The sequence below is a fragment of the Somniosus microcephalus genome, chromosome 5 (genome assembly GCF_052327205.1).
Source record: "Somniosus microcephalus isolate GS21.2 chromosome 5, FLI_Smic_1.0, whole genome shotgun sequence".
Classification (NCBI taxonomy): domain Eukaryota; kingdom Metazoa; phylum Chordata; class Chondrichthyes; order Squaliformes; family Somniosidae; genus Somniosus; species Somniosus microcephalus.
In genome coordinates this window covers 108848937-108871857 of record NC_140991.1, presented here as the reverse complement: position 1 = coordinate 108871857, position 22921 = coordinate 108848937, and the positions used below count along the sequence as shown (strand labels likewise).

The 22921-nt window shown below is 45.8% G+C and overlaps 1 protein-coding gene across 2 annotated transcripts in view; it reads right to left on the bottom strand.

Annotated features, from left to right (window-relative positions):
- Nucleotides 1-9371: 9371 nt before the first annotated feature.
- LOC147117259 (uncharacterized) overlaps nt 9372-22921 on the bottom strand; it is a 51812-nt gene continuing 38262 nt past the window's right edge. Inside the window, exons 2-5 of one of the 2 annotated variants that reach the window (XM_085988074.1) lie at nt 20582-20667; nt 17315-17884; nt 10981-11082; nt 9372-10737 (exon numbers count right to left, since the gene is read on the bottom strand). In XM_085988074.1, coding sequence (XP_085844200.1) covers nt 11029-11082; nt 17315-17884; nt 20582-20667 — 710 coding nt within the window. In that variant the 3' untranslated portion in view covers nt 9372-10737; nt 10981-11028. Of the gene's footprint in view, nt 11083-17314; nt 17885-20581; nt 20668-22921 lie in introns of both variants that reach the window. The other variant, XM_085988073.1, reaches the window with a different exon arrangement.

Sequence of the window (22921 nt, the reverse complement as noted above, 5' to 3'; positions counted from 1 at the left end):
CAACACAGGACTTCATGCATGCTAAACAGTGGAAGCAGCATACTATAGACAGAACTAAGCAATACCACAACCAACAGATCAGATCAAAGCACTGAAGTCCCGCCACATCCATTCGTGAATGGTAGTGGACAATAAACAACTAGCAGGAGGAGGAGGCTCCATGAACACCCCCATCCTCAATTATAGCAGAGCCCAGCATGTGAGTGCAAAAGACAAGACTGAAGCTTTTGCAACCATCTTCAGCCAGAAGTGCCGAGTGGACGATCCATCATAGAAGCCAATCTTCAGCCAATTCGATTCACTCCACATGATATCAAGAAACGGCTGAGCGCACTGGATACAGCAAAGGCTATGGGCCCTGACAACATCCCAGCTGTCGTGCTGAAGACTTGTGCTCCAGTACAGCTACAACACTGGCATCTAGCCGACAATGTGGAAAACTGCCCAGGTATGTCCTGCTCACAAAAAGCAGGATAAATCCAATCCGGCCAATTACTGCCCCATCAGTCTACTCTCAATCATCAGCAAAGTGAAGGAAGGTGCCATTGACACTGCTATTAAGCGGCACTTGCTCACCAATAACCTGCTCACCGGTGCTCAGTTTGAGTTCCGCCAGGACCACTTGGCTCCAGACCTCATTACAGCCTTGGTCCAAACATGGACAAAAGAGATGAAGTCTAGAGGTGAGGTGAGAGTGACTGCCCTTGACATCAAGGCAGCATTTAACTGAGTGTGGCATCAAGGAGCCCTAGTAAAATTGAAGGCAATGGGAATCGGGGGGAAAACTCTCCACTGGCTGGCGTCATACCTAGCACAAAGGAAGATGGTTGTGGTGATTGAAGGTCAATCATCACAGTCCCAGGACATCGCTGCAGGATTCCTCAGGGCAGTGTCCTAGGCCCAGCTATCTTCAGCTGCTTCATCAATGACCTTCCCTCCAACATAAGGTCAGAAATGGGAGGATGTTCACTGATGACTGTACAGTTTTCAGTGCCATTCACAACTCCTCAGATAATGAAACAGTCCATGCCTGCATGCAACAAGGCCTGGACGACATTCAAGCTTGGGCTGATAAGTGGCAGGTAACATTCGCGCCACAGAAGTGCCAGGTAATGACCATCTCCAACAAGCAAGAGTCTAATCACTGCCCCTTGACATTCAATGGCATTACCATCACCGAATCCCCCACCATCAACATCCTGGGGTCACCATTGACCAGAAACTTAACTGGGCCAGCCACATAAATACTGTGGCAGCAAGAGCAGGTCAGAGGCTAGGTATTCGGCGGCGAGTGTCTCACCTCCTAACTCCAAAAAGCCTTTCCACCATCTACAAGGCACAAGTAAGGAGTGTGATGGAATACTCAACACTTGCCTGGATGAGTGCAGCACCAACAACACTCAAGAAGCTTGACACCATCCAGGACAAAGCAGCCTGCTTAATTGGCACCCCATCCACCACCTTAAAGATTCACTCCCTCCACCACCGGCATACCGTGGCTGCAGTGTGTACCATCTACATGATGCACTGCAGCAACTCACCAAGGCTTCTTCGGCAGCACCTCCCAAACCCACGACCTCTACCACCTAGGAGGACATGGGCAGCAGGCGCATGGGAACAGCACCACCTCCAAGTTCCCCTCCAAGTCACACACCATCTTGACTTGGAAGTATATTGCTGTTCCTTCATCGTCGCTGGGTCAAAATCCTGGAACTCCTTCCCTTACAGTACTGTGGGAACACCCTCACCACATGAACTGCAGCGGTTCAAGAAGGCAACTCACCACCACCTTCTCAAGGGCAACGAGGGATGGGCAATAAATGCTGGCCTTGCCAGCGACGCCCACATCCCATGAATTAAAAAAAAGACTGCTGCCATCATGACTGGGTTTACCAGTAGGTTATCACAGCAGTCCAGCAGTCTGTACTCCAGCAGATTACTAGGATTGTTGAGGCGCTGCCCCGGGGGAGTAGCAATGGATCCATGGAGGCTGAACCTTCTGTCCTCTCTCAGGATGACAGCATTCGTATTTCCACCAGTGCCCTTGCTGTTGCCTGTCAGCCAGCCAGCCCAGACTGTTGCCGTCCATGCCAAGGTGGTGCAGTACGAAGTCGGACCTACTAGGCTCAGAGCTGCTCGAGGTCATCCTGCAAGGTCAAATGCAGTCTCCCCCACTGAAAGTCAGCAGCCTTCCACCAACCATGGCGCAGCACTAGGGTAGCACTGCCTTGGAGCACTAGGACAGCTAAAGGCACACTGAAGACTGGCACTAAGGGAATGCAGAAGGGTGATTAGTTGATTAGTTGATATTGGACGGATAGATGTAGAAAGTTAGTTTGGAATGTTTGCTTTGTGGTGGCTTTTATTTCAGCATTGTGGCCAAGAGGATGCAGTGATGGGCAGTAACAGAGGGAAGGTAAGGTGTGGCAGAAATGTTGAAAGGGGAATTGTGGTTGTGTACACTGGTACCTCAGGCGACTGATTTGATCCCGGACATCACAGCCAGAAAGGGGCTGTCTGGGTTGCCTCCTTCCTTCCGCTTCCTCCTCCTTATCTGCTTCCTCCTCTTCTTCCTCCTCCTCTTCCTCTTCCTGCTTCTGCTCCTGAACTGGTGGCCATATCGCTGGTAGCAAGGGCTGTGCCCTCATGATGGCCAGGTTGTGGAGGGTACAGCAGACCACCACAAATCGGGACACACGCTTAGTTGAGTACTGTAGGGTTCCTCCAGAGCGGTCCCCTGGCTGGAGAGTCTAGAACTAGGGGACATAGTCTCAGGATAAGGGGTCGGCCATTTAAGGCTGAGATGAGGAGGAATTTCTTCACTCAAGAGTGTTGTAAATCTTTGGAATTCTCTACCCCAAAGGACTGTGGGTGCTGAGTTGTTGAGTCGACTCAAGGTTGAGATAGATAGATTTTTGGACTCTAGGGAACTCAAGGGATATGGGGATCGGGCAGGAAAGTGGAGTTGAGGTCAAAGGTCAGCCATGATCTTATTGGAACTGGCTCGAGGGGCCGTATGGCCTACTGCTGCTTCTAATTCTTATGTTCTTTTGTTCTTATGTGAACTCAAGCAGGGATTGTATAGACCTTAGTTAAGCTGTTTTGCATGATTTTTAACTGGGAATGTCAGTGTTGAGAAACAATACTTTAAATTAAGTTTATTTTTTGAAACAGAGTTGTACCTGTTAGGGATTTCTTGGAAGCAGATGCAGACCACTGACATCTGACAAGCGAATACTCAGAGTATGTCTGTTATACATCACTGATTGATGTACTGTAATCATGTTTAGAATCTGACTGGGAACCTTTCAAAGCAGTCCTCACTGTGGTGTCTGGTGGTCTAACTAACACTAGAACAGAGCATCTTCATAAATTGTTGCATCAAGGAGCCTTTTCAAGAGCCTCCTCCTCCTCCTCCCTCTGCGAGCAGCTTGTCCTCTTCTTTGCTGCCTCTGCTCCATTTCCCTGTCATGCTGCAGGCAAAGGGGGATAACATTTAGAGCACCCATGACTGGGAGCAAGTGGTCTGCTCAGAACTCTTGAAGTCAGCACCAAGGCCTTCTCCACTTGCAGCACCACTCCCTGTCACCTCACCAACTTCAAACAACTGTGGAAAGCACCAAAGACTTCTATAAACTTACACAGAGCCAGTAGAAATCAAAAAGCAAGTTATTTGAAAGTTGTTGATGATCACTTTAAATATCGTTGGTGGAGGGTCCTTCCTGCTGCTGGACTCATGTTCAGCTATGCGAGGTTAGGTGATGACGATGAAAATGGCAGCACTGGCATCAAATCAGTGTTGCACGCTGATTGATGTTATGATCTGCCTACTTACCATACTTCCAGCGCACGCTCGTAAAGGCTGTCCTACACCCCACCAATACGGCGTCCGGCACGGCCCGCACCGGAAATATGCGTGCACTGCTCAGACGCCATTTTGGACCCAGTTCGGCACCCGTAATGCCCAAAGATCGGGTGCTATGCAACCAAATTTTGAACCCTATATCTTTCCACAGGCACGCTGGTGCAAATGGCCTCCTTCTGTGCTGTAAGATTCTATGATTAAATACTGAAAAATTATCTACACAGATTGGTGAATCAGTAACAAAGGGGTATAGATTGAATTATCACTTGAAAAGCAAAGAAATTAGAAGATTTTTTTTTAACAAAAGGTGCATTAGAGCATGGAGCATGCTTGTTTTCAAATCCTTCCGTGGCCTTGCCCCTCCCTACCTCTGTAATCTCCTTCTGCCCTACAACCCCTCAAGATATCTGCACTCCTCTAATTCTGCCCTCTTGAGCATCCCTGATTATAATCGCTCAACCATTGGTGGCTGTGTCTTCTGTTGCCTAGGCCCTAAGCTCTGGAATTCTTTGCCTAAACCTCTCCGCCTCGCTACTTCTCTTTCCTCCTTTAAGACGCTCCTTAAAACCTACCTCTTTGATCAAGCTTTTGGTCACCTGCCCTAATTTCTCCTTATGTGGCTTGGTGTCAAATTTTTTGTGAAGTGCTTTGGGACGTTGGACTATGTTAAAGGCGCTATATGAATACAAGTAGTTGTTGTTGTTGTTGGAATGTATTACCACAAGTGGTAATTGAAGCAGAGGCCATAACATAACTTAAAAGGGAATTGGATAAGTGCTTGAAAAGGAAGGATGCAGGGAAATGGGATCAGTTAGAGAAGATAGCTTCAGTTAATTAAGGAGAGCCTACACGGATTTGTAAAAGGCAGATCGTGTTTGACTAATCTAATTGAATTTTTTGACGAAGTAACAGGGAGGATCGATGAAGGGAATGCAATGGATGTTGTCTACATGGATTTTAGGAAGGCGTTTGACAAAGTACCACATAGAAGGCTGGTTAACAAAATTGAGGCTCATGGAATATGTGGGTCAGTGGCAGCTTGGATAAGGAATTGGCTTAAGGACAGAAAACAGCGAGTTGTGTTAAATGGCTGTTTTTCAGACTGGGGGATGGTAGACAGTGGTGTTCCCCAAGGGTCAGTGCTGGGGCCACTGCTTTTTTTGATATATATATAAATGATCTGGATATTGGAATACAGAGTAGAATTTCTAAATTTGCCGATGACACCAAACTTGGGGGTGTGGCAAACTGAGGATGATACCAATCGACTGCAACAGGACATAGAAAGGCTAGCAGAATGGACAGACAAGTGGCAGATGGAATTTAATACAGAGAAGCGTGAGGTGATGCATTTTGGCAGAAGGAACAGGGAGAGGCAATATACACTTAATGGCACAGTTTTAAAGAGTGTGCAGGGACAGAGGGACCTGGGAGTTAATGTGCATAGGTCCCTGAAGGTGGTGGGACATATTGAGAGAGTGGTTAACAAAGCATATGGGATCTTGGGCTTCATAAATAGAGGTATTGAGTACAAAAGTAGAGAAGTTATGCTGAACCTTTATAAAGCGCTGGTTAGGCCACAACTGGAGTATTGCATCCAGTTCTGGTCACCACACTTTAGGAAGGATGTGAAGGCACTTGAGAGGGTGCAGAGGAGATTTACCAGAATGGTTCCGGGGATGGGGGATCTTAGCTACAAGGACAGGTTGGAGAAGCTGGATTTGTTTTCATTATAGCAAAGGTGGTTGCGGGGTGATTTGGTAGAGGTGTACAAGATTATGACGGGATTGTATAGGCTAGACGGGGAAAGGCTGTTCCCACTAGTTGATGGTACAAGGACGAGGGGACACAGATTTAAGGTTTTGGGCAAGAAATACAGGGGGGGGGGATATGAAGAAAAACTTTTTTACGCAGCGAGTGGTGAGGACCTGGAACTCGCTGCCGACGGAAGTGGTGGAAGCGGACACACTCTGGCCTAGAAATTCGGTGGGGTTAGCGCCCAATTAGAGGCGTTAGAGGGCCTTGCGCCGGAATTATAGCCGCGATCGAAATTGCGTTGGGCCCTACCATCGGCGTTAGCCGGTAGCGCTGCGCCGGCACCGATGACGTCATCGGTGTGCGCAGCGTCCCGGTTGCCGTGGTAACGCGGCCGGACGCCCAAATTCAGTTGCGGCCGCCTCGCCCGTGGCAGCCGCAACCAACGATTGTTCAACGGGATGTTGCAGCACGTAGCGCCAGCGCATTAAGGTGGAGCGGCGGCCGGCCGCTTTCCCGGCGGCCGCCTGCCCGCACCTCCCTCCCCGGACTCCTCCACCACCCCCCCGCGGCACTGATGTGTGTGGCCCGCGAGCCCGGCACTTCTCCGAGGTGCCGGGCTCATTTGTCGGGCGAATCGACCGGTCAGCGGTCGGCTGCAGGCAGCTCCTCCTTAACAGAAGGAGGAGGCCTGCAGTACCCCAGCCTGCCGCACCGCATCGGGTGCTGCAGTGGGGGATTAGCGCCGCAAACCTGCATTCAGCGCCCATAGCGAGGGGCTGAAACCCTCCATTAGCGCCCGCAGCCGTCTGGGCGCGGGGCAGCTGAATTTTTGGCGGGCGCAGCGGCAATTATCGCGGGCGCAAAATTTCGGGCGCAAAAGCCCTGGCGGAGGCGAACCTAATTTCTAGGCCTCAATGTTTTCAAGGGGAGACTGGATAAGCACTTGAGGGAAATAAACTTGCAGGGCTACGGGGATAGAGTGGGGGAATGGGACTGACTGGATTGCTCTACAGAGAACTAGCATGGACTAGATAGGCTGAATGGCCTCCATCTGTGCCGTGACTCTATGACAGTTAAGGAATGGTGTGATGAGCCAAATGACCACTTTTTTTGTGTTGTAATTTCTAGTATTCACAGAATCACAGAAACCCCACAGTGCAGATAGAGGCCATTTCGGCCCATCGAGCCTGCACCGACACATATCCCACCCGATCCCCGTAACCCCTGCACCAACACATATCCCACCCTATCCCCGTAACCCCACGTATTTAATCCCCCTAACACTAAGGGTCAATTTATCATAGCCAATCAACCTAACTCGCACATCTTTGGACTGTGGGAGGAAACCGGAGCACCCGGAGGAAACCCACGCAAACACGGGGAGAATGTGCAAACTCCACACAGACAGTCGCCCAAGGCCGGATTCGAACCCGGGTCCCTGGCGCTGTGAGGCAACAGTGCTAACCACTATGCCACCATGTTTTCTTATTTCATATATATAGAATTGTATGTCAATTTAGTTGAATCACTTGCCCTTGAATTAGGGATCCAACTAACCATTTAACGTAACTCATGTAATTTTCACGAGCAAAGACCGTACACAAATAAAACTTACTTGAAGCTTTTTTGTGTGTTGCTGCAACACTGAACTACAAAGAAAATGGCAGTGTTTAAGGGGTAATTTTACAAAATTGAACATAGTGCAGGGCCTTGCCTACTGAGAGCACACATTGGGAATATGGAGGAGGGGGGTGGGGGTGGTGTTGCGATCATGGAGGGTCCCGGGGCAACAGAGGCCCAGATTATTTTTGTGGGCCCCAGGGAGCACTGCTGCTCCTATGCGGGCCATAAAAATAATTCAACACTTACGTTTGGCGGGCCTCTTCAGCTCCATCGCCTGTGGAACTGGACCAGAAATGGCAATCAGGGTCCTATTTATGTCATAGGTTCCCGATTTCCATATTAAAAGGGGCTTATCACCTGAAGCAGGCAGGCGGTTAGGACACCCAGCAGTAGGCCCCGTTCAAAATGGAGCCAGCTGCATCGCTAGTTTTAACGGGGTGGTATGGCTACCGATGCCATTATGAGGCTGTTCCCGCCCCGTTAACGCAAGGCAGTGAAAATCGACCCCAACATTTTTAATATATAATCGCTATATTAGGGACCTCCTGTGATGTTGCTCCTGGTTACTTAGAGGAGATATTATGCTATATTATTATGATCGCAGTATCATTACACACAATATATAATGTAGTATAGTTGATTTCCCATGACATTCCACATAAATGAAAAAAAAGGAATGCCAATTTTCGTGGGTATAACATCTCATGAATGCTTGAGAGACGCAACCAACTGGAAATACTGGTGGAGACCTGGAATGCCAGGTCTTTGCTCCTGGTGGACTGACCACAAACTTTCTGAAGGAGGCGTTTATGGCATCAGAATGAGCTGCAACCCAGCTGTCCCAGTGTCAGTTGCAGGTCATGTGTTCATTGCCCACATAAGGAGGCGTTAACAAAAAAACAAAAGAGCTTTTTTTGAGTGCTGTGAAGTCTGAGCCAGCAAGAATTCTGAGGTACACGGACTTTAGTTGCTGATAAAACTTCTTTGTTGCCATTGTAGAACCTTTAAAGGGCTAGCGTATCCCAAAAGTTTAGGCTGCAGCGAGGACAACTGTAAAAGCTGCATGATGGAGGTCCCGTTTTGAATCCCTCTGTAATTGTGCTATCTGAAGTAGAAGGAGGATGAGCAGGAAACTCTTTTGGATGCAAGAGCAGTAAGGCAACACCAGAGGGGGATAGCATCAACTTAGAGGTACCCTGCTGAATGGGTTCATAAACTCCGACTCCCATTCCAGACCTTAGTAAGGATCAATGCCCCCGGAGGCTCTGGTTTAGTAGGGAGTTCTGTCACCTGCTGGGAGAGCAGCTGAACCTTCAACTACTCATCTGCGAGGATGTGAGGCCTTGGAAAGCTGGCTGGCAACAGAAGTACTCTGGGAAGCAGGGATAGAGAGCATGGCTACTCAAGGAGAAAGTCTCAAGATCCAAAGGACTCAGGAGGTTGTGAGCGGTCAAGAATAGGCACTGGGGGCGCTGAATACTGGATCCTGTGCTCTGGAATCAGTAAGGTTGGCTTTGGCATGGGAAGAGTGGGGAGGATTGTGACATGGAAGTACTAGGAAGAGATTCATTGGAGGGCAGACTGGATTGTGGCTGCACTAAGCGGGTGAGAAAGCACTGAGGAAGTTGAAAGGGTGTTGGGAGGTACTGGGATGTGGGACTGGAAATAATTCAAGACACAGGCCTGGAGCCTTGATAACCCAGGTCCTGATCTGAAGCTGAGGTCCAGGCATGGAGAAACTCAGGAATGGAGCACAGATGCATCAGAGTTTGTGGCAGTTGTAAATGAGCAAGAAAGAGAAGTGTCAGGCAGCAGACAACAGGCACTACAGAAAAGTCACATTTGAAGAGGCTGTAAACCAGCATTCTGGTGGGGTGGGACTTCTGCCCACAGCTATGGCCACACCATTACCCCAACCCAAGTATGCAGGGTGGGCTCCCGGCAGGATTGCCACCACCAAGAGGGCTCCCCCCACCCACCAATTAGGGCACTATCATGGAGTAGAATCTGGCCCATTATGTCATTTCAGGGAGTGTAGATCCTCCCCTTTATTGCGAAGCATATTAGTGTGTCAATAGGCATCCCTCTGACATCAAACTCAGTTGTAAATGAAAGAAAAATAAAGAATGGTACAATTTTTATTACCGCGTTGGATGCTTTCATTCTTACCATTGTTGTATGAGGTACATTATTGTATATCCTTCCCCGTGACTGTACATTGTACTTGCACCAATGGGGTGAAATTGGTGTTCGGTGATAGCTCAAAATGGGTAATAGCGAATCGGCAGCCTGTTTTATAACTTGCCCGATTTTCTTTTCCATTGACTAGACCAATTTAATCCCTAAATGTTTTAACAGCATCCACAACTTATAAAATTTTGAAACTAAATCATTATTTATATATGCAGATTCACTCAATATAATATAACACATTTATCACCATCTTAAAAGGTCTCAGATAAGCTGAATGAAAGCTGCAAACACATTGGCGTAATAACACACTTACCCCAGTCTCAATAGTACTGCACTGCCATATGGTAATGAATGGGCATCTCATGACAAACTCAGAGCTTAGTACATTCCTCTCCATTACAAAGCAAAATTAGGCTAAGAATTGACCACGCTAATATGTGAACTTTGACCTTTCAATTTATTCTCCCAACCTCTGCCTGTACCTAGTCTATGAGTTACAGTGATTCTACCTTTCCTTATATGACTAATATGGTCATAATTTTTATAATTATAATGTTCATTATTGTACTAAAACTTATTTTTTTATTATTGCGATTGTTTTGTTGAGTTCCTATTACTGCAATTCCTCTGTTGAACACTAGTTTACGGTCAAAACTTCCTTAATATCCTAACTAGTAGGAAAGAGGGCAATATCCTAATGCTATGTCAATAACTCGCTTATGTTATTTGCAAATTTCTGTAACAGTTGGTTCAGTGTTCCTTTTCTGCTTTTAGATTCAAAACTAAGTAAGGCAAGTAATCTTTGGACAGCAGAAGTTAAATACAGTAGATTTTTAAAATCATTGGACAGAGACAAACGGTGCATGAGCTGCTAAATTTAGCTGGCACTAGTCCTAGTAAATAACAATATCAGTTTCATTGCTCTATTAAAGACAGTAGTGCTAGGAAGATACTGGATACTTAGTAACTGATAGAACATTTAGTACTGAAGTATTTTCATGTCTTTCATGTTGTGTATTTTGCATTATTTTCTATTTTAACCTGCTTTGTCTTTTAACATTTTACTGAGTTGCTCTCTAAGGCATCTTTAGCTATTATAAATAGTTTAAGGCAGGTCATATAAACTTTTGATTTATTGTCAATAAAAGTCAGTACTTTCCTTGAAGATTCTGCATTTCAACCCGCTTTTCTTGATACTGACTTACATTCCATATGGTTTTTAAAAACTGGGAAGTGTCATTACAATATTTCAGATTATTAGACGGACAGGGTAGTTCCTCAGATGAATCAGAAATCATCTATAATAAATGAAAAATGTTACAATACTTTCCATGTATTGTGTTAGAAGTCACACAAAATATAAAAATAGTCTCATAACAATCTTACAGGTTATAGATTGACTGAAAATTCTTTTCTTTTATATAGTATTCTTTAGATAAAATTCAAGAAAGCCTTGCATTTTAAACTATGAATTTGTTGGCTGTATAAGTACAGGAGTTTACATTGAAGGGTGTGGTATATATTATAGAGAAGCACGCAACATTTTTTGTAGAGCTGTATGCAAATGTTACGGCGAATTCCATTTTCATCTACTTTTGTATGATCACATTGCTTCCTCCAGCTATAACTGTTACTTGATTGCCCTGAAATATGACAGAGATACATATTAATATCATGCACTGTGGTAAAGTTATCTATACAGGAAATCACAAGGCAATATTTACCCATTTCCCACCTCCTGGGTCATAAAACATTCCCCAGCCAACAGAATGAGATGTTAGCCTCAATCTACTCTCAACTAGCCATTAACTGGTAAGAGCAGCCCAAGGTAACTGATTTGTTTTTCCTCGCTTTAGGGAAGTGCTGGGTTTTGAGTCAGCTCCCACCCCCATACCACCTGTGAGATTGGGATCTCAATGGTTGAGAAACCGCAGGCACAAATTCACATCTTACCAGTCTGTGGTATATAATGTTGGTGCTTCAACATATGGGAGTCAATGTTCAGTCTATCGAGCGTCCAGCCCGTCCGGGACTGCAGTGTGGATACCCAGCCAATTCTAAAGGCCAGATCTCATTAAAAACAGCTGGGAAGTCTGCAGGAAAAGGCTGCTCTGCCATTAAAATAGGGCGGCATGGTCCCCGGCACTACAGTAAGTCTTCAGGTGGGGTGGGAGGGAGGGGGGGGGGGGAAGGGAGCGGGGGGGGGGGTGGTCCGACAATGATCCTAGTCAGGGGGAAGAGAAGGCCAGGGCAGAGGAGGCCCAAGGTTTCCTGGTGAGGCCTAGCGGAAGTGGGGCTTGAACCTTCTGACTCAGAGACGAGAGTGCTATCACTGAGGCAACCCAGACACCTACCGAGGCGGTTCCAGACAAGCCGGGGTTGGTGGTGGGGTGCAACCCCTACTGGCTCCAGCCCACTCTGTGAAAAGATTTTATGCTGATTGGGCTTGATAAGACCGCCCTGCACGTTTCCCGGCCAACTGAAGGAAGCAGGTCTGATGACATCATTTGAAGACGCGTCATCAGCCGGTTTCCTTAAAGGGACCTTGCGCAAATTAATCTTGACAGTTTGGCTGTCAGTGTTCTACAGCATTGAGGTGCTGCAAACACTGACAAGCACTGCACAGAGGTGCACGGCTGCTCCCAGGCTCTCCCATGCCTCCTTGCTTATGGAGGGAGTCACAGCACGCAGGGAGGTCCTCTTCCCTTCCCATGGGCGGAAGAGACCTCCCCAGGATATCAATGCAGCCTGGTTGCACATTGCACAGGAGGACACAAGCAGGAATGTTGTTAGGAGGACCAGGCTGCAGTGGCGCAAACCTTTTAATGATCCCAGTAGATCACGAAACGTTACTGCAAAGCCACTCAGCCTCATTCTGCTGTGCCTCTCATCACATCCCCATCACTCTGCCTTCCCTACCCTACTCCTGCACATCCTTACTCACACCAACTTACTTGCACCTCCACCCATCCTCTCTATCTACATTATCACTTCCCCATCTCACAAGCCACCCCTCACACTCACCCTTATCCTAGTCCAATCATACCAACTAACAACACACAAGGGTAGGCACTTGAGTGTTTTACCCAATGTTCATGTGAAGTTTCTATTATTGTGCTGTCAAACATTGAAATCTTTATTTTCAACACTTTGCATTCTTGGACAGATTTGTGTGCACCTTTGGAAGTGGCTTAGTGAGTTGCAGTGAATGGTGAGACATAATGGTACACCCCACAATGGCGATGAGTGTGAAAGGAATGACTTGGGCATTGTAGGGATGCTTTATAATGTTGGTGTGGGGTGGTGCCAACCTGGTGCATCATGTGGCAGCCAGGGTGTACAGCGTCAAGTGAAGTAAATCTGGCTATGGTGAGGCCATCCCTGGCATCCCGGGCAGCAATGTGGTCGGGTACTGATGCCCTGTGTCCTGTGCAGCACCAGTTGATTGCGGAGAAGGTTGGTGTTGTTGTTGATGCTTCTGGTGTGCCTGGTTCTGCTGGTGTTGAGGCTGATCATGGTGGGATTCTGAGGACCAAGGTGAGAGAGTGTAAACTGTACCCATTCTGTAATAGATGGCAGGTGAAGGTGAGATGACAGAGCAAATCTGTCAATGCTGAGAGAGGTTGTTCCAATGAGGTGGCACTGGATAGAGAGTTGGCTCCCAACACTTGCAAGCTGCATAAAGCTCAATCTGTCTTCCAAATGTGGTAAGCAACAGTTTCTGAGCTTGGAAAGTGATCAGCCGTGAGATGGGAGCTTTTATACAACTTTTGCAGCTGTCAGGTAATTCAATGCTGAATCCACTCACGACATGCTGAGCTGACGTGATCCCCGAGCAGCAGGGAAGCCGTGGGGGAACACGTAAAATTGAAAGGTAAGCTTAAAATACTATTTAAGTGCCTCTTAACAATCTCTCCAATGATCTAAATTGCCTCTTTGCCGCTTGGTGTCGGGTCTGTTCCGCGATGACAGACCCGACATCTGGGAGATTAGCATGGAGGCGGGTTAGAACATAAGAACATAAGAAATAGGAGCAGCAGTAGGCCAATCGGCCCCTCGAGCCTGCTCCGCCATTCAATAAGATCATGGCTGATCTGATCCTAACCGCCAATCTACTATCACAGAACCATCTCCTGAATCTAACAGAATTAGACACACGAAATAGGAGCAGGATCAGGCTACACGGCCCCTGGGCCCGCTCCGCTACCCACAGGGCCATGACTGATCCGAACCTAGACTCATGTCCAAATTCCTGCCCGCTCCCCGTAACCCTTAATTCCCTTTACTTCTAGGAAACTGTCTATTTCTGTTTTAAATTTATGTAATGATGTAGCTTCTACAGCTTTTTGGGGCAGCATATTCCATGGACCTACCACTCTCTGAGTGAAGTAGTTCCTCCTCATCTCAGTTTTGAAAGAGCAGCCCCTTATTCTAAGACTATGCCCCCTAGTTCTAGTTTCACCCATCATCGGGAACATCCTCCCCGCATCCACCCGATCCAACCCCTTCACAATCTTATATGTTTCAATAAGATCGCCTCTCATTCTTCTGAACTCCAATGAGTAGAGTCCCAATCTACTCAACCTCTCCTCATATGTCCATCCCCTCATCCCCGGGATTAACCGAGTGAACCTTCTTTGTACTGACTCGAGAGCAAGTATGTCCTTTCTTAAGTATGGACACCAAAACTGTACGCAGTATTCCAGGTGCGGTCTCACCAATACCTTGTACAACTGAAGCAATACCTCCCTATTTTTATATTCTATCCCCCTAGCAATGAAAGCCAACATTCCATTGGCCTTCTTAATCACTTGCTGCACCTGCATACTAACCTTTTGAGTTTCGTGCACCAGGACCCCCAGATCCCTTTGTACTTCAGTACTTTCCAGTTTCTTGCCATTAAGATAATAACTTGCTCTACGATTTTTCCTGCCAAAGTGCATAACCTCACACTTTCCAGTATTGTATTCCATCTGCCAAATCTCTGCCCACTTACTTAGCCTGTCTATGTCTCCTTGCAGGTTTTTTATGTCCTCCTCACTCACTACTTTCCCTCCCATCTTAGTATCATCTGCAAACTTTGATATGTTACACTCGGTCCCTTCCTCCAAAACGTTAATATAGATTGTAAAGAGTTGGGGACCCAGCACTGACCCCTGCGGAACACCACTAGTTACTGATTGCCAGTCTGAGAATGAACCATTTATCCCAACTCTCTGCCTTCTGTTAGATAGCCAATCCTCTATCCATGCCAGAATATAACCCCCAATCCCGTGATTTTTTATCTTAAGCAATAATCTTTTGTGTGGCACCTTGTCAAATGCCTTTTGGAAGTCTAAATACACTACGTCCACTGCTTCCCCTTTATCCACCCTATATGTTACTTCCTCAAAGAACTCCAGCAAATTTGTCAAACATGACTTCCCCTTCATAAAACCATGCTGACTTTGGCCTATTAAATTATGATTATCCAAATGTCCTGTTACTGTCTCCTTAATAATGGACTCCAAAATTTTACCTACCACAGATGTTAGGCTAACCGGTCTATAGTTTCCAGCCTTCTGTCTACTGCCCTTTTTAAATAAGGGTGTTACATTAGCAGTTTTCCAGTCTGCCGGGACCTTTGCTGAGTCCAGGGAGTTTTGGAAAATTATTACCAATGCATCCACAATCCCTACCGCCACTTCCCTCAAGACCCTAGGATGTAAGCCATCAGGTCCAGGTGATTTATTCGCCTTGAGTCCCATTATTTTACCGAGTACCACTTCCTTAGTGATTTTGATCATGTTTAGCTCCTCCCTCCCTTTAGCCCCCTGTTTGTCCAGTGTTGGGATATTCTTAGTGTCTTCTACTGTAAAGACTGATATAAAATATTCATTCAGTGTTTTTGCCATCTCCATATTTCCCACCATTAATTTCCCGGTCTCATCCTCTAAGGGACCAACATTTACTTTAGCCACCCTTTTTCTTTTATATAACTATAAAAACTCTTACTATCTGTTTTTATATTTTTTGCTAATTTACTTTCATAATCTATCTTCCCTTTCTTAATCAATCTTTTTGTTATTTTTGCTGTCTTTTAAAGTTTTCCCAATCCTCTATCCTCCCACTAGATTTGGCTACCTTATATGCCCTTGTTTTTATTCGAATACTATCCTTAATTTCTTTACTTAGCCACGGATGGCTGTCTTTTCTTTTACACCCTTTTCTTCTCAGTGGAATATATTTTTTGGGAAGTTGTAAAATAACTCCTTAAATGTACACCACTGATCATGTATCGTCTTACCCTTTAATCTATTTTCCCAATCCACTCTACTCAATTCCGCTCTCATTCCTTCATAGTCTCCTTTATTCAAGCTTAGCACGCTTGTTTGAGATCCAACCTTCTCACCCTCTAATTGAATATGGAATTCAACCATGTTATGGTCACTCATTCCAAGGGGATCCTTTACTAGGACATTTTTAATTAATCCTGTCTCGTTACACAGGACCAGATCTAAGGTTGCTTGCCCCCTGGTCGGTTCAGTTACATACTGCTCAAGAAACTCATCCCTAATACACTCAATGAACTCATCCTCAAGGCAGCGGGTTCCCTACCCAGTGTCAAAAAAAAAATTCCCACCCAACCCGCCACCAAATGTGCCCGCTGACCCTCTGAAAAATTCCCCCCCTTAAGTTTGGTTTCACATTTACCCATCCAATCATAGTCAGAGCATTACCAGTAATGGTGTCTCTTCCGGGCCCCTCACAGATACCTCTGGAGTCCCCCAAGGATCTTTCCTTGGCTCCCCTCCCCTCCCCCATCTACATGCTGCACCTTTGGCGACATCACCTGCAGGCATGTGGCCAGCTCCCACATGTACATTGATGAACTCTGTATCCTTGCTATTGAGTTCATTCCCCTCCTCAGCCATTGACTCAAGCTCACACTGTTCACAACCTTGGTGTCCTATTTGACCCCAACTCCATTTTCTCTTCATCACAAATGCTGCCTATTTCCAACTCCATAACATTGTCCATCTCTGTCCCTACATCAGCCAATCCGCTACTGAAGCCATCATCCATGCATTTGTCACCTGCAGACATGGCTATTCCATTGCATGTGCTGGCTGTCCTCTCATCCTCCATGCTCTGTGAACCTCAGCTCATCTAAAACTCTGGTGTCCATATTCTATCCTACACCAAGTACCATTCACCGATCACTGACCTACATTGGCTTCTGGTCCACCAATGCCTTCAATTTAAAATTCTCATCCTCATGTTTAAATCCCTTCATGGCCTCGATCCTCCCCATCTCTGTAACCTCCTCCAGCCCTACAACCAGCACCCTCCCTCCCCACCCCCCACCCCGAACTCTCCATTCCTCCTTTCATTCTGGCCTCTTTTACATACCTCCTCCATTCACCCCACCACTGTTGACCGTGCCTTCAGACAGTTAGGCACTCAAATTCCCTCCCTAAACCCTCTGCCTCATCATCACCCTCTCCTCCATTAAGACTCTCCTTAAACTACACCTCTTTGACCAAGCATTTGGTTACCCCTTCTAATATCTGCTTCTTTGGCTCAGTTTCCATTCCTGTCTCTGTAAAGCACCTTGAGACATTTTTCTAAGTTGAGGGTACTATATAAGTGGAAGTTGTTTTTGTTGTGGTTGAGTTCAGTCACAAAGCAGTAACCAAAGAGATAGCCATGGCCAAACCAGTCCACCTTTCAGTCTGAAGCAGGACAGCGTAGAAGGCTCTGAAGATAAAAACTGATTTTTTTTTAATGTACACTGCTTTGAAATTTAAATTATTTTTTTGAAACATAGGACTCAAATCAGGAAGTGTTTGATGAGTAACAATAGATATTAAAATGAAATGCAACTTTTTATACCTTATCTCTTGGTTTTGGGTTAATTGCATGCTGTACAACTTTCGCCAAGACAAGAGTTGCAACTTCTTTGGTGAGGCTCTTTGAAGGCTGTTTGATGATGGTTGTAGTTGGATAACCACTGGTTATATGATTTACTGTAGCAGCCATGCCAGACTGCATCAGAACCACCGGTGTTGCAGGATGCTTCTGGTTGACAACATATGTTGAAGTAGGTTGGTGCTGTTCGCCAAAGTAAGGCGGAATTGGAGGAGAAGCTGCCACATAAGCAACTTGCTGGGTATAAACAATGGATGAAGTAGCCTTCTGGTAGCCAGCATATTGTGGAGGAACATATGGTTGTTGTGCTGCTGTTGCGTATGTTGGATATTGTGGACATGACATAGATGGTGGACCTGGTGGGTATGTTGGATATTGTGGATATGACATAGATGGTGGACCTGGTGGCTTTGTTGGATATTGTGGATATGGCATAGATGGTGGACCTGGTGGGCATGATGGATAGTTGGATTGATATCCAGTAGGATCATGTGTTCCATCTCTCTGGAGTACAGAGGAGTAAGGGGGAGAAGCCTACAAAATTAAATCACAGAGAAAGGTTAACAATTTTCTGTTGCTGGAAACTATTTGCTGTATCATATTGGGTGGTTGCCATGCATAGAAAAAAAATTGTTAACTTCAGTATCAAGACAAGGGGAATGATGCAGCAAGCTTAACTAATATATCTCAACTGATGTTGAACACAGTTAAAGTTTATTGGGCTGGATTTTGTCAATGGGGAGCTTTTGGAGGCGGGACTCCCACTTGTTGGGTTTTAGTCCCGCCTCCATCGACTTGTGGCCAACCCACACTATTTTCCAGCGGGTTTAGCAGGCCAATTAAGGGAAAGCCAGTTACAGGTGACGTCAGCGAGTGCCGTTCCATCTGCCAAGAGCCTTTGTGAAGCTGTCAAACACTGACAATCTGTCTTCTAAGTTGTGTCTTTACTCAAGACTCAATTAGAAAGCCTTCCTGACCAGAAAGCAGAAGGCTGCAGCATTTGACAGTTCAGCGGCCATTCTGCTTTCTGTGCCGATGAGCTGAGGGACTCCTGAGACCTGAAGGGAGGAAGTCTGCAGGAAGAAGTAAAGGTAAGTAAAACTTATTAAAACACTTTACACACACCTCACACACTTACCTCTGCACACATGCACCCATTACTCACCTGCACACCGGACATCTCGGCCCCTCCAACCCCCCGCAGACCGACGGCCCGCCTCGCTGACCCTGGCGTGGTTCAGAGCCGTCGGGAAGCCCACACTTCTGGGCTCAAAATAGGGATTGCCAGAAAACTGCCTGTTAACTACCTGATTTCAGGTAGCCTTGGTATGAATGTCGGCTAAAGCTGGAGATTGAAATCCAGGAGTTCCAGGTGCAACGTGCTAATCTTTTGCAACACCAGGTCATTATGGAGCCTTAACTTGGTCATTTTTTTGCGTTTGGTGACAATGTTGGATTTTTTGTCTCTGCTTCAGGAATTGATTCTTAGGGCTGGATTTTGCCAGCCCTGGGGAGGCGGGTTTGGAGGCGGGACTGCCGGGAAAATGGCAGAATTTGGGGGCGGGTGCCCAACCCGCCCCCAACCCGCCTCCATGCCATCTTGCCAGGAGGCAAGATTTCATAGATGAAGCATCATCAGCCTACAGCTAATGCAGGCATGGGACCAGATCTGTCCCTTGGAGAAGCCCAAAATTCTGGGGCAATGTAAAGGGTGCCATTTGATGCATCTAGACCATGCATCCATATAAAACTACTGTCCCTCCATCACAGGATCTTACTGCTCCTTGATTGATTACATAAGAACATAAGAACTAGGAGCAGGAGTAGGCCATTCAGCCCTTCGAGCCTGCTCCGCCATTCAATAAGATCATGGCTGATCTGATCTTGGCCTCAACTCCACTTTTCTACCTGTTCCCTATAACCCTTGACTCCCCTGTAGTTCAAAAATCTGTCTATCGCAGCCTTGAATATATTCAATGACTTAGCCTCCACAGCTCTCTGAGGTAGAGAACTGAGTTTTTGCTTCCAGAATCCCACTGAGTGAGCCAGAGGGGACTGGGCTGTAGGAATGTAGAGTTGTGGCTCTTGCTGCCCTGGAGAAGGGAAGGGGAAAATGGGTATTTAAGAAGGTTCCATGGAGATAAAGAGATGGAAGGTAAAGCTCTGTAGCCATAGCTGACTTAGATCATTCTTATCGATTATTATTAGAAAAACTCTGGGGCCTAAATTCCTTAGCACCCAAAACCGCATGCAATTCCGGTGGCACATAGGAAGAGAGAGGCCTAAGGACCGAAGTAAATTCGTCTCGAGTCTCATCAGAATAAATCAAGCAAGCTGCATCAGGGACTTATTCATTTTACCCACGCCAAGGCCCAGAGGCAAGTTCATGGAAGGGGGGCGGGGGGGATGGTGATCAGGAGGGGGAAAGAGATCAGGTCGGCCGGGCCAGTAGTTGTTTTATGGAGCTAGGAAGATCACTGATGCTTCTTCAAACTCCACAAATACAAAAAATGTTCAAAGTTAGGCTGCTAAAGACCCGGAAATCCCCGTCGGAGTTTCCACATCACAAAACCAATTTACCAGTCCAAGTCTGAAATGTTGAAATAAAGCCCGCACTCATTTCACAGCTGCCTAAAAAAAGGCCCTGACCAATTTATCAGTGGCCTGAATGTCCGTGTGGATCGTGGGGGACCTCTACATTGCTAAATTAGTTATCGTTATGTCCGGAACAGGCGCAATTATATTAAATTTAGATCCCTCTTTGCTCTACATACATAACTATGTTTAGAAGAATGTCTGGGGGAAGTTGGAGACTGCATTCTACTGTCCTTATATGACTCTAGCGCACCTAAAAAAAATTCTAAATACTTTGCATGAACACCTTGTTCTTCTAACTTAAAATAATTCACACACATAAAATTCAAAGAATACAAAGAATTCACCGCACAATTATATATTTTAAACATTAGGAGAAGTTGAATGGTGAACCCTGAGATAATTGCTTCCTGAGTTAATCAATGGGATTAGGTTATGAAAATGTGCATCTTTGTTTTTATGAAATTAAACGTTTAATATATTTTAGTTGCTGTCTGGCATTGTCTTGACAATAAAATGTTGAGAGATTCTGAGTATATAAATTGTGTTGCAAGAACCCATAACCTAGTTTTCCTTACTGCCTGCCTTAATATATAATAAAACTGAAAGAGGAGAAATAGATTTTTGATGCAGTACCTCAAAGTAAGGTGGTGGGTTCAAACCATATGGGGATGGTTGAGGAGAGTTTCCATAAAGTCCAGCACCTGCTGCAGTGTAACCACCTAAACAGTCGATCCAAAACATTAAAATAAATGTAAATACATAGCATTCCATTTAAAAATACATGAATTATTGCTCCTAATAATACATGGTTATTTTATACGAGTGTATTCATTGTGTAGGAAGTGTTCCACAAGGAGCAAAAAGGGAAGGGTGGGGGAGGGGGAGGTTGTGTGTGGGGGAAGGCAATGCAACAAATTTTATACCATGGAATAATAGGTTGAGAATTCACCCCACAGTTCCAGTAAAGGGTATTGCCAGTCTCATTGACAGTATCTGAAGAAAGTGTCAATTAGAGGCAAATCACTTTGATACAGGGAGGAAAGGCTAAGGTGAAAATAACCAGAGCTCAAGTTTGCCGGTGAAATTATTGTGTACCTAAAGTTGACTAGTCACAGAGCAGAATTAGTGGCGTCTGAGGAGCAGGCTACCTGTCTGCCTTGTTAGAGATTAATAGCTGACTTCTCGTGGCACCAGACTCGGGAGTCAAGATCAAGAGCAGTATTCAAGTCAAGTAAGCGTAGAGGGTGGGGAATAATTGGACTTAGGCAGGGGAGAGGGGAATGGGACAGGCGATGGTATGGGAAGGCGAATGGGGAAGGCAGACAAGAACAAGGATTAGGAGTGGAGAGGGAACAGGGAGAAGCACGGGTAGGAGAGAAGGGAATGTGGATTAGGAAAGCAAAGACAGGGAAACTACTGTAACAGTTTGCATCTCTATGCTGAGAGGAAGACTTTTGGTGCTTTATGATCAATGGGCCAGTAATTCCTGTCCCAACGCGTGAGTACGGTCGGGGTACTCACGCGTCTGGCCGGAGGAAATGCCGGTTTTCAGCATGCACAGCGCATGCGGGGAAAACCAGCATTTCCTGCCCTCTAAACGAAGGGGTTCAGAGGCAGAACGCGCGCGACTGCACAGGCAGTGCGTGCGCAGTAAAATTCCTTTTTTTTTTCAAAGTTGCACGCGTGTAAAGGCCTCCGGTCTTTACGCATGGAAAAACAAGACGCAAGTGTTTAGTTTTTCAGGTAAGTGGGCTTTTAGTGCAATGTAGAAATTTTTTTTCCACAGGTTTGTTATTTTTAAAGAATTTACAGGATGGTAAGTTTAGTTTTAGACCCTATTTTTAAAAAATTTATTTTTTTCAAAAAATTGATTAATTGTTTAAAACATTTTAAAAAACTTATTTATAGTTATTATATTCAGTGGGATGTTTTTTTAAATTTTATTTAAAGTTAAAGTAGTGTTTTGGCAGCCCATACTTTTCATGAGTTTGACAGCTCTTACTGCCAAACTCATGAATGAATTTCCCCTCCCCTGATTGGCTGCACAGTGCTCACCTGATCCCAGCCGGCACATCGCACTAACTACGCCGCTGGATCAGGTTAGCACAGCGCGCCGACAGCTGAACCGGGCCTGTGAAAGGAAATGCAAGCAGGCCCGGGCTTCAGATGTCGGCGCGCAGGGTGAGTGCAGATCGGGGGCTTGCACGCGCGGCAAGCCCCCGATCCTAATTTCAGGGCCAATATATATTGTTCCTTCTTTGATAGCTGTGTGGTTGCTTTTGTGTAGAAGTGTGTTGCAGTTTATATATGGAATATTCCTTTCAAATACACGGAAAAGATAATCCTTCAAAAATGATAGGCAATGGGCAATATCTGAAAGGATGTACACAGTAGTAAATTATTTGCTAATGTTCTTTAAAATTCAAGTACTACAGAGATACTAAAATCACCCTCAGGAATATCTGTTGTGATCACACTAACCAAAGAAGCCTTGTAACTCAAAGCATTATGTACTGTACGACAATCTTGTGCATTTGAAATGTAAAAGACTTGCATTTATATAGCGCCTTTCACGACCACCAGACGTCTCAAAGCGCTTTACAGCCAATGAAGTACTTTTGAAGTGGAGTCACTGTTGTAATGTGGGAAACAGCGCAGCCAATTTGTGCACAGCAAGCTCCCACAAACAGCAATGTGATAATGACCAAATAATCTGTTTTTGTTATGTTGGTTGAGGGATAAATATTGGCCAGGACAGCAGGGATAACTCCCCTGCTCTTCTTCGAAATAGTGCCATGGGATCTTTTACGTCCACCTGAAAGAGCAGACGGGGCCTCGGTTTAATGTCTCATCCGAAAGACGGCACCTCCGACAGTGCAGCGCTCCCTCAGCACTGCACTGGAGTGTCAGCCTAGCTATATGTGCTCAAGTCCCTAGAGTGGGACTGTGAACCCACAACCTTCTAGAGTCAGA